Genomic DNA, 14988 nt, shown 5'->3' with positions numbered 1-14988 from the left:
GTCTTGCTAACTGACTTGCCCAGTACTATAGTTATCTAGCACCTAGCTTTTGATTAGACCTTAACTCCTCCCCCCCCCCCAGATGTTTCCACATATGTCATTTCATCTTGGAAAAAATTCAGCGAGGGATATAGGACAGGAATTATTATTTCCATTGTGCAGATGAAGAAATTAATCCAGAGAGGCTAAGAGACTTGACCATTGTCTGTCTCATGGCAAATTAATGAGTAAACAGAAACCCAGATCTACTGGGTCTTTCAGGTCTCCTGACTTCTTCTTTTTTTTGCTTTTTGGAGGGGAGAGGGGAGGGCAATTGGGGTTGAATGACTTACCCAAGGTCACATGGCTAGTTTTTGTGTGTGTGTGTGTGTGTGTGTGTGTGTGAAGTGTCTGAGGCCAGATCCGAACCCAGGTCCCCCTGACTCCAGGGCCAGTGCTCTATTCACTGTGCCACCTAGCTGCTCCCAGGTCACTTGACTTCTGACCCACTGTTTTTAAAAAATATTATTTTACTCCCAGAGAATGGTTTAGGTCCAGCTCAAGCTCAGGTAGGCTAGATTAGGTGAACTTGGTAAGCACTTGCTTAAGCTTTCTATCTGCCTCAACACCTACCGTGTTTCCCCGATAATAAGACACTGTCTTATTAACTTTTTTTTTGGACAGAAAAACACCAGAGGGCTTATTTTCAGGGGAGGGCTTATTTTAATGAACATTGACAGCAATTTTAATAAACAGGTAAATGTGAACAAAAAAATGTACCTTTATTCAATAATGAATTCAATAAAGAACAGGATGACGCGCTCACTGCTGCAGCTCTGATTGGATGCAGCGCGGCATGCGTTTCACCAGGGGGGGTGGGGGGGGGACGATGCATACAGAGGGTACCGTAATATAGCGTGTAGTGCAGGGGATCACCTTCACTACAGTAGCAATCTCAATAGGGCTTATTTTCGGGGGAGGGCTTATTTTAGAGGAATCTTACACAGTAAGGGGAGGGCTTATTTTTGGGATAGGTCTTATTATCGGGGAAACACGGTAGTACAGTGCTCTCTAGTAGATGACAAATATTTTTAAAATTGAACTAAATTGAATTGTCGGACAAAAGCAGTAGGGGGAGCAGTTCAGTCACCCAACCCCCAAATTCCCCTTCATCTGTGATTTCACATGAGACTCATGTCTCATGCTCCGACATTGTAGGAATTTGCACACCAATCTAGTTGGAGAGGTCTCACCTTGTAGTAGGAGTCGAACTAGTGGGTGAGAGTAGGAGGGGTCTCACCTTGATCCCATCTTTGGCCCCTTCCTGAAGGTAAGGAATGATGGAGTTGTTCCATAGGTCAATGAACCAGGTGCGGAAGTCCTCAATGCCAATTGGACAGGACAAGAAAAAGCATGGGCCTAAGGGAAAAGGAGTTAGATTGAGGTGAGGGTGGCCAAGGATCCTGTTTGCTGCACCCTTTATTTATTTACTCCCCTCCATGTCAGGTCTAGGAGGGCTTGGTCTCCAAAGGATTAAGGAAAAGAGAATTGGTGTAGGAGTGAGTAAAGCAAATTATCTGCTAGATGTAACAATGATCAATGTTCTGCATTTTTGAGGTTAGTGGAGTTTAATAAATCTTAAAAATATCTTAGGTTCCTATACCTCCTTCTCCCCTCCTTTCCCCCTGCCCCATTCTATAGAAAGGAAAACTGAGGGATGGGGACACATCAAAACGGTAGAAATGACTTGATCGGCATCAGATGTCCAGATGCTTAATGAATATTAGCTAAATAGACAACTGGTTCTTAACTTGGCCACTAGGCTTTGATGACATGCTTAAATGCTGGAGATTCCAGGAAGAAAGGAAAGGCTCCTTTATAGAAGGGAGGTTTTAAAAAAAAAGAGAGCTCCCCTACCCACCACAAGAGGGTATATGATTCCCAATACCTATGAGGAAGTCTGAAGTGCTGTGCTTCTCTAGGAAGGTATGGAGATGATACCACAGCTTGGGCACCCAGTCCAGCACTCGAAGAAGCTCTTCCTTGTTTGCATTGATATCACTGTCTGACTCTACCAGCTTCCTCCTCAGATAACGCACCAGGAAGCCATTGGCTGGCTCCACGTTGTTGGAAAATGTCAGCATCCTATACCAGGAAAGGGGAGAACGGATGAGGATGGCACTGGAGGGCCATGGACAGGACCCATCCATTCATTTCCTCCCCCTGACCACTAGCCATTAAACCATAAAAACCTAAAAAACTTGGTCTTTTCTCAGATACTTCTGAGAGAGTTCAAACTCAGGACTGGGGCCATAGGCAGCTTGGGCTGTTATCTCATCTAGCCATCTAACAGCCCACTCAAAGAGGGCATTTTCCATTTGTTCTATTGATGCCCTCCTTCTGGCCACCTAGCATACTGACCAGAGACCATGTTCTACCCCTCCGCCAAAACTCAGCTTGGCAAGCAGCTCTGGGGCTGATCTCTCCTGAGTAAGCTCACCTTAATCTACTTTATCTAACTGCTCCTACCTAGACAATGCTACACATTCCAACTAGCCCTCTACTAGGACACCAAGGTCTACTCAGCAGGGAACGTCCAGCTATGTACCCTGCATATATGTACCCCTCCCCCTTTCACTTCTTGCTCGGGGGACAATCATTGAATCAATATCTGATTGTCATATTGTCATAACAATCTCGAATGCCCTGTGGATCTACTTACAGCCTCCCAAACTACCCAGAACTCCCTTTGCTGGTCACCACTCCCCTAGATATGCTGTTTCACTGTCTAAATGTGAGCACCCCAAGGAAGGTGTTTGTATCACTTTTGTATTTTTATCTCTAGCAACTAATACAGTGTCTGATGCAGAAGCTGTGCTTAATAATGTGATATATGGCATTCATTTTCAATTGATCCTCCATCATCACTTTACAGCAACAATTCTGAAAGCTCTCTTGATTCCTCATTTCTAACTCCACTCCACCCCATTCTCTTCCAGGAGATGTCCGTGCATCCTTGAACAAGATTTAGTTCTTCCAACATGACCCCATCTCTGAACCTGAAAAACCCCTGTATGCTTGCACTCTAACATTGGAGAATAAGGTGGTCCTCCTCCTGGACAAGACTGAACTTTCTATTTATATCTTTCACATAGTTTCTTTCCCATTTCCTCCAAGAACCTCAATGGTCTCCCATGGACCTTCAGTCTCTTCTTCTCTACTGGCTCCTTCTTAGATACCTACAAATATGCTCAGGTCTTTCCTTTTTTTTGCTTTTTGGAGGGCAATTGGGGTTAAGTGACTTGCCCAAGGTCACACAGCTAGATTTTTGTGTTAAGTGTCTGAGGCCGGATTTGAACTCAGGTGCTCCTGACTCCAGGGCCAGTACTCTATTCACTGTGCCACCTAGCCACCCTGTCAGGTCTCTCTATCTTAAAAATAAATTTTCTTGATTCTGCTAACCCATTAAACTATCATCCTATATTTCTACTTCTTTTCTACTTCTTTTCTACTTCTCTGGAAAGAGCTGTCTCTACACTTACTCTTTCTGTTTTCTTGTTCTCTACTCATTTTCCCACCTCTCTGCCTGGAATATACTTCTTCCACATCTGTGCCTATTGAAATGCTTTTCTTCCTTCCAAATCTAACTCAGTGCCAGCCTACTTCATGAAGTCCTTCCCTCATTCCCCCAGCTAAAATGGTCTCTTTTTTCCCCACAGTTTTCCTTTGTGTACCTTGTCCGATTCTCTTCCTAATCACAGTCTGACTTATGTCATACTTATTCATGTATTTCTTATCTTCTCCCTTCATCCCTTATAATGTACTTTGTGCCATTTTTCATGTTTGTATCCCGAGCTTTGCACAGTACCTTCCATCAATAGTAGGCTTTTAAAGTTTGTGGAAATGAATTCATTTCACTTAAATAATCCTCTTTCGGTATTAATATCCTGTCTTCAGACCAGAATTGGTCCAGAATCCAGATGATAGGGCTAACCCTCTAACCAGGGACTGGTGAATTAGAGGCCATGGGCCAAATCCAGGCTGCTTTTTGGACAGTCTGTGAGTTAAGAATGGCTTTTATGTTTTAAAATAATGTCTTACTGTATTTAAAAATGTAAACACCATTCTTAGCTTGGACTATAAAAAAAAAACCCAACAGGCGATGGGATAGATTTGGCCCTCAGACCACAATTTGCTGACCCCTGCTCTAAGCCATGATTTCTCTCACTAAGAGGGTTTACTTCTCTTTCACTGATCTCCTTTACACTATTGAGGTGGTTAATTCCTTCACTGTATTTTTTCCAACACCAAGAACTCTGCTAGCTTCTTTTCTTTTGCTGCCCCAGACTCTTTGACTATACTCCTATAGTACAAGTTCTTTAGGGTGGGTAATAGGCAGGGGGAGACAGAGAGATGGAAATCGGAAGATGGAAAAGGGTGATGAAGGGGTGGGATCCTTACCTGAAGCTCAAGTGCAGACCATGGTTAGGGGTCATCTTCACAGGCTGGTTGGTGGTTCCTATGATATAGGGGCTGTGGAGAAAAGGGGAATGGGAGGGGAGACAGACAAACACGTTTGAATTTGTTTCAGATGTTGCTCCTTGCCAAACCAGTATCATAGAAAGAAAGCTGATGGATATGGAAGCCTAATTTCCCATAAGCACATGTTTGTTCCTGGTCTTGGCTTACCATTTGTGATATTTGCAGGTAAGAGCTCCATTGACTAGTTCACTGAGGGATCCCGCCTCACTCAGATCATCCAGAAGAATCACCAGGGGCACATCCCCAATGCCTGTCTCCCGGTCAATCTGGTTAGCTAGGTTGGAGAGGTATAATTGCAGATCCTGGGGGGAAAGGGAGAGAGTGGGTGAGATCCCAAGAAAGAAAGATAACAGCATTAAATTAGAACCAAATGTTTTAAGGCCAAAGAGCTTCAGTCATATCCTATGATCAGAACCATTTTTACCTGGCCACATTTTGGGGGTTGATATTGGGTAGAACTGGGGTCCTTTTGTATGATCTAAGTCACATCTAAGGTCACTTGGGACCCCAAGAAGGCCATGTTAGTTGTGGGTTTCTTTGGTGTCTCTGGGTCAGTTTGATGAGTTTGGAGAGTTGCTAAGTAGAAACAGATTTCTCTGGCTTCCTAAGCAATGACCTCCAAGTCCCCTAGGGGTGCCAGCATTAGTGCAATTTCCTGGAGTCTTATGGATGATGAATTTCAAAGACTGGCAGAGGTCCCTTATGGGACCAGTACTGATGGGGACTGTTATCCCAGTTAGAGATCAAATAAGATAACAAACTCCAAGTGCTTTGCAAAACCATAAAATGCACTATAAATGCTAGCTATTATTATAGAAAGCCAGAGTTGAACCAAATCCAAGGGGCTCAGGGAGAACTTGACTGTCTACATTCAGTTCTTTGTGTTGCTTCAAAGAAAGTCTGAGGATAGGGATGATGCTAAGGAGGACAGAAAAGGGGAATAAGAGGAGATGGCTGGGGAATGGTGGCAGAGGATAGGGTTAAAGGAGAACCAAATGGAAAGGATGGCAAGAGAGGAGAAGAGATAAGGTGTAGAGTAGAGGAAGGACAAATTTCTCGATAGGAAATTAGAGTGAGGAAGAAGGGGCATTAAAAGAGGGGTAAGAAGGAAGGAAAACAGGAGAGGAATGTAGATTACCGTCCAACTCCCTCATTTTACAGATATGGAAATTGAGGCCCAGGAGAGGAGATAAAGAATAAGATAGAGAAGAGGAGACTAGAAAGAAGGTATAAAGAAAGAGATTAGAGAGGGGAAGGGAGAAGCGTTCAGGGGATGAGAATTTAGGCCAACATTGAATTTGGGATGAGTTTGGCCAACTGAGCCAACACTTATAGGGTGTCCTGCGGCAGGTACCTTGCAAGACTGCTGGTGCATGTTGAAGGTGCTGACGATGCCCTCTGTGACCTCTCGGCCTGAGCGTTCCACAAGGTACTCAGCCAACCGGTTGGTCAGGTAGGTCTTGCCTGTGCCACTGGGGCCCGAGAGAATGAGACGTCGGTGCTTGAGAAGGAGGCTTATGTAGTGTTGCATCATGGGCTTGGGGATCAGTGTTTCAAATACCAGGCTGTCAACACACTTCTCCTTTAGACCTGTATCCACCACCCCAGGAAATAGAAGCCATGGTTTAGAACCCTAAGGATTGAAGTGAACCCAGAAGGGCTGTTACATTCGTTGTTCAGGAAGTCTCCTTAAAGAGGGCTCCACAAACCCCAGATAAGAAGCTTAGAGGAGCATCCTGGAAAACATCTTTTGCTGTATGTTGAAAGAAGTAGATTTAGGACTCAGGTTTAGGGGAAAGGCCCATTAAGGGGTACCAGAGGGAAGGTTCTAATGCTTTATTAAGCCTCTATTCCCACTCTGTGCTACCTATCCCCTGGTGAAAGGACTGACCTTTGAGCAAGACAGCAATGCTATTGACACCCCGACGGCATGGTGGCAGCTCTGGGGGCTCGGCATCTAGCACCCGTTTCACATGGCTGATGCTATAGCCGTAGACTGACTCGGTACTCAAGCCCAGTGTAGAAGCTGGGTCCATCTTAGTAATGTAGTCCTATAAAAAGGGCCAAAGACAAAGGTGGATGTGACAAAAGACAAAGAAGAGGGGGAATAGGAAGAGATAGAGGAAAGGAGAGGGACAATATTAAAGAGGATTGAGATGAAGGTTACTCTCCCCATTCTAACATCTCTTCCTGAGTATTCTTGATAAAACATCTAAGCTCTCAGGTAACCCACAATGAGTGAATGATCCACCCAGTGGGAAGAGGCTACTGGTTTCTCTTACCTTGAATACTTGGCAAACGGCCTCATCCAGCATCTTCCAGTCAATTTTACCACTGACCTTGCTTGAACCCAGGAAGAACTCCTGTTGTTTCAAGTCCTGAAAGCCCAAAGTAGAGGCAAGTGAATATTCCGTCTGGAGCTCTGGGGAGGCTAGGCAAGAAGCATCCCCCACAACAGGGGAAAGCTCTAGTTTGGAGTCCCCAGAGTCTCCATTCAACAAGCATTTATAAGTTCCTACTATGTGCCAGTGGTTCGGAAGATACAAAAAACCAGAAATGAAACAGTTCCTGGCCTCAATGAGCTCACATTCTACTAAAGGGAAAGCATATTCCAGGATTTTGTTCCACTGATTTTTAGACATAAATGAGTGTTTTTCGGGTTTCCCAATGCCTCTCCCCCTCTCGTCCCTTCTGATTCCTTACCCCTTTGATGATGTGTTGAGGTGGCATTCGGACTACTACTCGAAGGGTTACTTCTTCCTTTGAGCTACAGGTGCTGATGCCGTCCATGGGAGACAGTTCTATGGAGGTTCATGGGAAAGGCTCAGTGAAAGCCCTGGGAACACACTAACTGCCTTAGGTCTTCCATAGCTGTTTCAATTAATCCCCTAATTTTTTCTAGTTACCCCAAAGAAAAAACTGAGGCACAAAACAGGCAGGTAACCCAGGTTGATCAACTCTCCAGTCCCTTTAGTCTCCCAGTCCCTAAATGCAGAGGATAAAGTTCTGAACTTGGAGTCAGGAAAGCCTGAATTTTAATCCTCTGTAAACCTTTGTAACTTTTCTCATTCTCATGTCCTTATCTGTAAGATAGAAATAAAAATAGCACCTACCTAGCAGGGTTGTCATAAGACTCAAATAAGGTAATGTAAGTAAAGTGTTTTTGCAAACCTTAAAACACTAAAACTTTAGCAAACCCCAGGAAAGAAGAAAATGAATTCAAGTGGGACTCAGGTTGACCCTGCAGGAAGTGGGAGAGTAGGGACAGATGATGCGGGCCTCCCTCTCCCCACCCGAGAATGCTCTTATCCTCCAGAGGTACCTGTATCTGTGAGGCTAGGGCTGAAGGAGTGGGCCAGGGCGAGACCCAGGGAACGACGCGGGGATGAGGCAGCAGATGAACCGGGGGCCTGCCCCGGGGTTGAACCAGATGAGGGACCTGGGGCCACCTTCAGCCGGTCATTCTCTGCCTTTAGAAGGTCCACCTCCAGCTGGGGAGAGAGCAGGCAGTTAAGGGGTGGGCTTAGCAGGACCCACACTGCTCCTTCCGCCAACTCTCTGCCCCTGTGCTGAGCTAACCTGCATATTGTGCATGGTCTCCCGGAGCTGGTCCAGTTGGTGGGCAGAGTTGAGAGCTTCCAGTCGGATGTCTGTAAGTTTCATCTCCTTCTCCCACAGCTCTGAACGCAGCTCGGACACCTCTTTCTTTTCTGGTTCCTCCTCTTCCTCGTTGGCATGGAACATCCTATTTGGGTGGGGAATAGCAGTGTAGTAGATAAGTGAGCCAGAGACAGATGGGGCTGCCTTCAGTGAAACAGATGTTTCTGGGGGACTAAGATATAGACATGTGTCCCTAGCACCTCCAGATTCGTAAGGCAATACTGGGTTCTCTATCAATGATGAGGGTAATCCCTACATTACCCCTGTACTAGGGCAGTTAAAGAGCAATCATTATGGGCAATTTGCTACTACTGCATTCCCAGAGGCCTACAGTGGAGCATCAATCAACAAACATTTAATCAAGTACCTACTATGTGTCAAATAGTGGAAACACAAAGACAAAAATGAAACAGTTTCTGCCTTTGAAGGAGGCAACATGTATCTATCTATACATGTGTCTTGAAATACCATGTATGTTGTTATATATTGACATATCATATATGTCATATGTATCATAAAAGATATAGTCTCATTATTGTTATTGACTAGACCTGTGATTTCAGTGGTGCAGGGAATTCTGGGTGTGGAGTCGGGAAGACCTGAGTTCAATTCTAGCATCACACACTTACTAGGTACATTGCCTTGGCCAAATACTTAACCTCTGTTTGGCAATAACACTTACCTACCAGGGTTGTTGTGAGGATACAGTGAGGTAATACTGGACATAGTGAAATAATATTTGTAAAGCCCTTAGCACAGTATTCCTGGCACATGGTATGTGCTACATTAGTGTAGTAGAGTAATTATTATTATTCTAAAGTTTCCTGGGACACAGAGATTTTAAGTGACCTGCCCAGGGTCAAACAGCCACACACAGGATTTGAACTCAGATTTTCCTAATTTAGAGGCCAGTACTCGATTCTTTATGCTATAAGGCCTCCTTACATAAGAGATGTACGATATAAATACAAAGTGTATTTTTTTTGGGGGAAAGGGAAGGCACTAGTGGTTTCATGTAGAGGCTTCATGTAGAAAATTTGAGCCTCGAAGGACACTAGGGATTCAGAGATGCCATGGTGAGAAGGAAATGCCTTGCAGATATGGGACCCTGGCTCAGGTAAGTAAGGTCACAGAGTCCTGGATTGAGGAAGGAGGCTTACTCAGTGACATCAATGCCCACAGAGGAGGAGTTAGAGGACTTGATGGATGGTGAGGCTGTCTCAGTGGAGCCGTGCTGCAGTTTGGGTGAAGATGGGGCCGAGGAGTCAGGTGTGGCAATCTCTTCGATGTCAGAGTAAGAAGAGGCTGACTTGGGACCCTTCTTGATGCTAAAGGCTTTGTTGAAGGAACTACGAAGCTGCAAGAGAACAGAGCCAAGAGTGGAGCAAAGTAGGGGGTTGTGTATCAGGACCCTGCCTTGGAGAGGCACTGGACCCAGCTAAGGCTGGTTTAGAAACCCTGAAACTGGGAGAGTTGAAGGTAGAGACACTTTGCCTGATGGCAGGATACCAGCCAGGGGGATTAAGTCTTTCCTTTATAAAGTCCCTCTTTGCATCAGGGGGTATGAGTAGAAGAGTTCTTTAGAAATTGGGGCTGGGAGAGAAGATAAAACCTTTTGGTCTTTTGTTTTTTGTGTGGGGTACTTGGCTTGGATTTGGGCCTTTCTTCTCATGTCTAGGTAAACAATACCTCAGAAGGTAGCCTTATAGGCATTCTCCAAGGCACAGAAAGCAGTCAGGGCACAGTCACAGTGGGGCCCACGGATGCTGGCTGGTGCTTCTCTGCAGTGTGGGTGCCTCAAATCTATTTCTCTTAGCAGAACACTTACTAATGTCTAGACTGGGGGTTCTTAACCTTTTTTTTTATCATGACACTTTTGGCAGTCTGGGGAAGCCTATTCTTAGAGTAATGTTTTTAAATGCATAAAATAAAATATGTAGAATTACAAAGGAAATCAATTATATTTGGATGCAGTTATGGAAATCTTAAAAAAGCCCAACCAACCAAACCAAGTTCATGTATCCTAAGTTAAGAACCCCTGGCCTAGAACCTGGCATCACTGGGTCTCAGGATTCAATCTCTAACTAGGGCTCACCTGCCTAATACCCAGATACCAGAATTGCCTGTAATCCTAGGTCACCTTAGGTTCTTCAGGAACTGCTAGGAGAAGGGGCCACAAGTATGTGTTAGGGCTTCTTATTCTCACCTGGTCAGAGCATGAGGCAACAAGCCAGACTCCAGTGCTCTCCAGTGAGTCAACTCTCAACTACCCTCCCTTTTCCCTTCTTGAGGAAGGCCTCATTGAAATGGAACTTAAAAATGTGAGCTAATGCTGCAAACCAGGGAACTGTCCCATGTTGCAGGCTCAGGTCATGCAGCATGCACACCCATATGAATGCACACACACCCAGGAACACAGAATTGGGATGGTGGTAGGAGGCGGTAGAAATGATGCCAAATATTGCAAGGGACAGAGGTGAACCAGGGCTTTTGGATGGTAGGGGGAAGGAAGGAGAAAGTATTGGGGTTTTATAGATATTAGAGACTTCCATTTCCAGGTGGTTGGGAGAGGGGATCTCTTGGAGCATAGGAAGAGCTGTCTGGCGACAGCTTCCAGCTTATGGGTAGCTGGTGACCAGATTCTTACTAAGTGGGATATAATACATAAGCTCAAGCAGTTGGAGGCAGGGCCTGGTTCACTAATAGTGGGGATGGGCATATGTATGTGTCCATTAAAGTAGGTAATGAGGGATAATGAGTGTATACACATGTGGGAATAATGGAGTATGTGTATTTGTGTCTGTGTGTATGTAAATTTTAGAACTAAAAAGGGACTTGACAGTTGACTTAATCTATCCCCCCCCTTTAATATATCAAGAAGCTCAGGCCCAGTAGATTACAGGGCAAGAGAGAGCTAGGACTAGGAACCTGGGCCATCTGATTGGTATCATTTGCATTTCATTACTGCAGCATTGGGAGTTGCATGTGTGCACATGCAAGATGTGGGACCTTGTGTCTGTAGTTGCCCAATAAGCAGGAACTCTGATTCTCTAGGATTCTAAGGAAGTCCCAGTAGGATCCCCTTGCACCAGCATCAGCATTTTATTGCTAGGGTCACAACCCCTCTGTTCTGCTGGGAGCCACTAACCTTGAGATTTGGCTTCCCTGGTCAAGATCCCTTTTGGGTATTTCCAAGGGTAAGCAAATAGATTACCAAAGTCCTAAGGTCAGTGCTTGCACAGTGTAGGAATTCAATAAATGCTTGTTGAATGGGGACTGAATCGAACTTATTCAGCTCTTTAGCTGGCAAGGCAAGGTGCTAAGGAGCATGGGATAGGTACTATCAGCTCATACCTAAATATTCCAATAGTTGCCTAGTCTCCTCCTTTTCCAATCTCCCTTATCAGTTCTTTCAATCTTTTGGACAATGAGACTAGGTTGATTTTAAAATGCTATTTTGATCACCTCGCTGCTATGTTCAAAAAATGTTTCTTGCATATAGGACCTGGTCCAAACTCCTGGTCCCTGAAAGGCATTCTATAATTGTGTCCATTTTACTTATTCAGTGCCATCTCTCCTTAGTTTCCAGCGCCAAGTTCATGCGCCTTGTCACATCTCAGCTCCTCCTGCCTGGAATGCCCTCATCCCTGCTCTGAACCAATATGAATTCTGACCATAAATTGTGGTCCAACTCCAGAGCTTTCGCCCACATCACATGCCTCCATTTGTCATGGTGTTTATCATTTCTACCACTTATACTGGCACTTAATTATCTGCTTTCTAGTCTCTGTTATCGGCTTCATTGTTTGGTTATACATCTTGTCTTTCCAACATGACTATAAGCTCATTGAGGGAAGAGGCTCTGTCCTTCACAGCACTTAGTACCATACTGAGTCCATGCCAAGTACTTAACAAATGTCTATTTAGTTGAACTGATAGGATGCAGATAGACCAGGACCTTAGGGACACTATGATGCCTATCATGGGAAACAATAGCCCTGGCTATGAACCTCATACACCACCCCAGGAAACAATATTCCTGGCTATGAACCTCATACACCACTCCTTGCAGCCTTGCCTGCCTACCCTAGACTAGATATGGATGAACATGATCAACATGAGTCTGGAATAATTAGAAAGATCCTCAGATACCAGGACCTTGCTCTAGACTAATCACTCCAGTTTTCAAGACAGCTGTAGATCTTCCCTGGTATCTCAGGAATCCTCAGATGGAGAACATTCACTGCTCATCTTTCTTTTGTCTTACTTTAGAACAATCTCCTTTGGGCAAGGCCAGAACTGGAATGGCCTGTAAAGCCTAGGGTTAAAGTAATATTTATTTAGTAAGCATTCTCCACACTGGGCTTCTAGTTTCATGTGACTGGAGATGGAAAGTGGGTAACCCCCACGAAATATCATTCTCTGAAGTGTTAGAGCCTAATTTGGCTACAGGCCAGCTTGTAAGGAGTGTGTGCATGTGTGTGTGTGTGCATGTGTGTGTGTGTGTGTATGTGTGTGTGTGTGTGTGTGTGTGTGTGTGTGTGATGAGAGAGAGAGGAAGAGAGAGAGGGACAGAAAGAGAGAGAGGAGGGAGAGAAAGAGAAAGATGGAGGGAGAGAGAGAAAGAGAGAGAGAGATTGAGAGAGAGAGAGAGATACTTGGGGGAGAATTGTAATGAGAGGGAGTAGAATGAATGATTCAGGGTAGCGTGTAACTTTTTTTCCCATTAATTTCCCAATCAGACCACCTCCTCTATGCTCATTTGGAGTAGCTATGGATGGACCATGCAGCAAGGTGGGTTAAGAATAATGGCATGAGTGTGATGATTAGTTTCATCAGTGGACATCTGGTGCAGAGTGAATGAGTTGCCCTGGAAATGGGAAAGTCACAGCAAAGGGAAAGGTGGAAGGGGGAGGGGTGGAGTCTTACCTCATAGACCTGGAAAAAAATAGGGGTTTGAGGTCAGCATTTGAGAGGGAAAAAAAAGCAACACTTAATCACTCATTTCATCCAGCTGGGGCCTTCCCTGAGCTGCAGGGCATAGGGGTTGTTGGGGGTGGAGAGTTCTAAACCTTGGACCAGGCTTACTCAGGGGTTGAGAGGGATGTGATATTTCCAGTGGGAGAGTGGGGGTCCTGTCTTTGCCACAAAGCACTAAGAGGAGCCAAGATTGTTTCAGAAGCCAGTTGGGGAGTTTTAGAAAGACCTCCCAGAGGCTAATCAGAACTGTCCAAAAAAATAAATGCAGAGGCATTCTTTAGGCTAAAAATTCTACAAAATCTTCCTCGGAGGGGATCTGGAATGGGGAGGTGGAGGGAACCACTCATAAAAGTTCCCTTCTCCAAAGCATTGTAGAAAGGGTCCTCCAGAGGAAAGCTATGGAAGTCTACAGAGAATGAGTAATTGTCCCCCTCCTCTATAGACCCCTCTCCCCACCATAATTCTGATGGGAATGGGGATTGATCCTTAGATCAACCTTCTTCTGCATATTTCTTCAGTCTTCCTCCAGTGGGCATGGACACCTGAGCCTAGTCAGGCTGGAAGAGTCCCAGAGGGACTGGATGGGGAGTGGGTGGTCGGACCACAGATAGTTTAGGGAAAAGGAGAAGTTAGTAGACCTTGCTCTTAGCTGATAACACTTCTAGGCTAGAGTGGATAGATGGGACAAGTTCCCTGATGGAGTGTTGCCTCAGGGAAGTTTGAACAGGGTCCTATACAGTTCCCTTCCTCCCCACCCTCACTTACCCAACTCTTTTTCTTCTTCTTCTTAGCATCAGCGTCCTTGCTGCTACCTATGCTGGAGTGGCTGGTGATGCTGTTGAGGCTGGAAATACTGTCTGAAGAGTTCTGTCTCTTGATCCGAAGCTCTACAAGCCCAGGGAGATTATGAAGAAGACAGGGAAGACAACCTTAAATAAGTACATGTTCAGAAGGACCCAACCAGTCTGACGGCCATCTCAGAGAAAAAAAGAAAGTGTTTAGCCATCCACTGACTCTAATGATCAGAGACAGAGCATTGGACTTTCTGTTTGACTTTTTAGATCATGGGGAAAATAAATAAGATCATGAATTTTGAAGCCTGGGATATCTTGAGTGTCTTCATATATCCTACAGGATATGGCAAAAGTTTCAAAAGAGAATTCAATTGAAGTTAGCCTTAATTAAAAGACAAAAATATGTTTGTCAAATAAACTTCCCAGGAACATTGCCCTGGGCATTATAAGCTTTAAGAAGAGCTATAGAGAAAAAGGTGGCAAAAAATTTTTAAAAAATGAAAAAAAATCCTTGAGGACAGGACCTGGATCTTTGGGAAAATACTCAGTCTAGGGCAGACTCTCATCAAAATAATTTGGTGATGGGGCGGCCAGGTGGCTCAGCGAGTAAGAGCACTGGCCCTAGTGCCGGGATGACCTGGGGGATCGAATACAGGCTCAGATACTTAGTACCACAGCCAGAAATAACTGGCCGTATAAAATTGAGCAAGTTACTTAACCCCAATTGCTTTAAAAAAAAATAATAATTTGGTGACGACAATGACAACCTTATGTAACAGGCATGAAATGAGGAATAACATTTGTTTGCATGTTGTCTCCCCAATTAGATTGGAAGCTCCTTGAGGGCAGGATCTGTTTTGCCTTTTTTATATTCTGATCACTTAGCATCATGTGCCTGGCATATAGTAGGTACAGCATTTGGTTTCTCTGAGTTTTAGTTTTCTTATCAGTAAAAATGGTGGCATTAATACTTGCCCCTAACACAGAGTTGCAAGGTTTAAATAATATAACATATGAAATCCCTTTATTTTAA

The 14988-nt window shown here is 44.6% G+C and overlaps 1 protein-coding gene across 6 annotated transcripts in view; it reads right to left on the bottom strand.

Moving 5' to 3' along the window:
* Positions 1-14988, bottom strand: part of NAV1 (neuron navigator 1) — a 355581-nt gene that overhangs the window by 7776 nt on the left and 332817 nt on the right. For all 6 annotated transcript variants that reach the window (XM_069074553.1, XM_069074552.1, XM_069074554.1 and 3 more), the window contains 12 exons: positions 13927-14048; positions 9342-9538; positions 8101-8266; positions 7844-8012; positions 7225-7322; positions 6804-6899; positions 6413-6572; positions 5876-6111; positions 4669-4823; positions 4441-4512; positions 1928-2124; positions 1280-1398 (listed from right to left, as the gene is read on the bottom strand). In XM_069074553.1, coding sequence (XP_068930654.1) covers positions 1280-1398; positions 1928-2124; positions 4441-4512; positions 4669-4823; positions 5876-6111; positions 6413-6572; positions 6804-6899; positions 7225-7322; positions 7844-8012; positions 8101-8266; positions 9342-9538; positions 13927-14048 — 1787 coding nt within the window. The remainder of the gene's footprint in view (positions 1-1279; positions 1399-1927; positions 2125-4440; positions 4513-4668; positions 4824-5875; positions 6112-6412; positions 6573-6803; positions 6900-7224; positions 7323-7843; positions 8013-8100; positions 8267-9341; positions 9539-13926; positions 14049-14988) is intronic.

Source organism: Petaurus breviceps, unplaced genomic scaffold (genome assembly GCF_028583685.1).
Source record: "Petaurus breviceps papuanus isolate PSGF00001 unplaced genomic scaffold, PetGlider_PUasm1.0 90895, whole genome shotgun sequence".
Lineage (NCBI taxonomy): Eukaryota > Metazoa > Chordata > Mammalia > Diprotodontia > Petauridae > Petaurus > Petaurus breviceps.
Note: the sequence above shows the minus strand (reverse complement) of the source record. Positions and strands in the feature narration are given on the sequence as shown.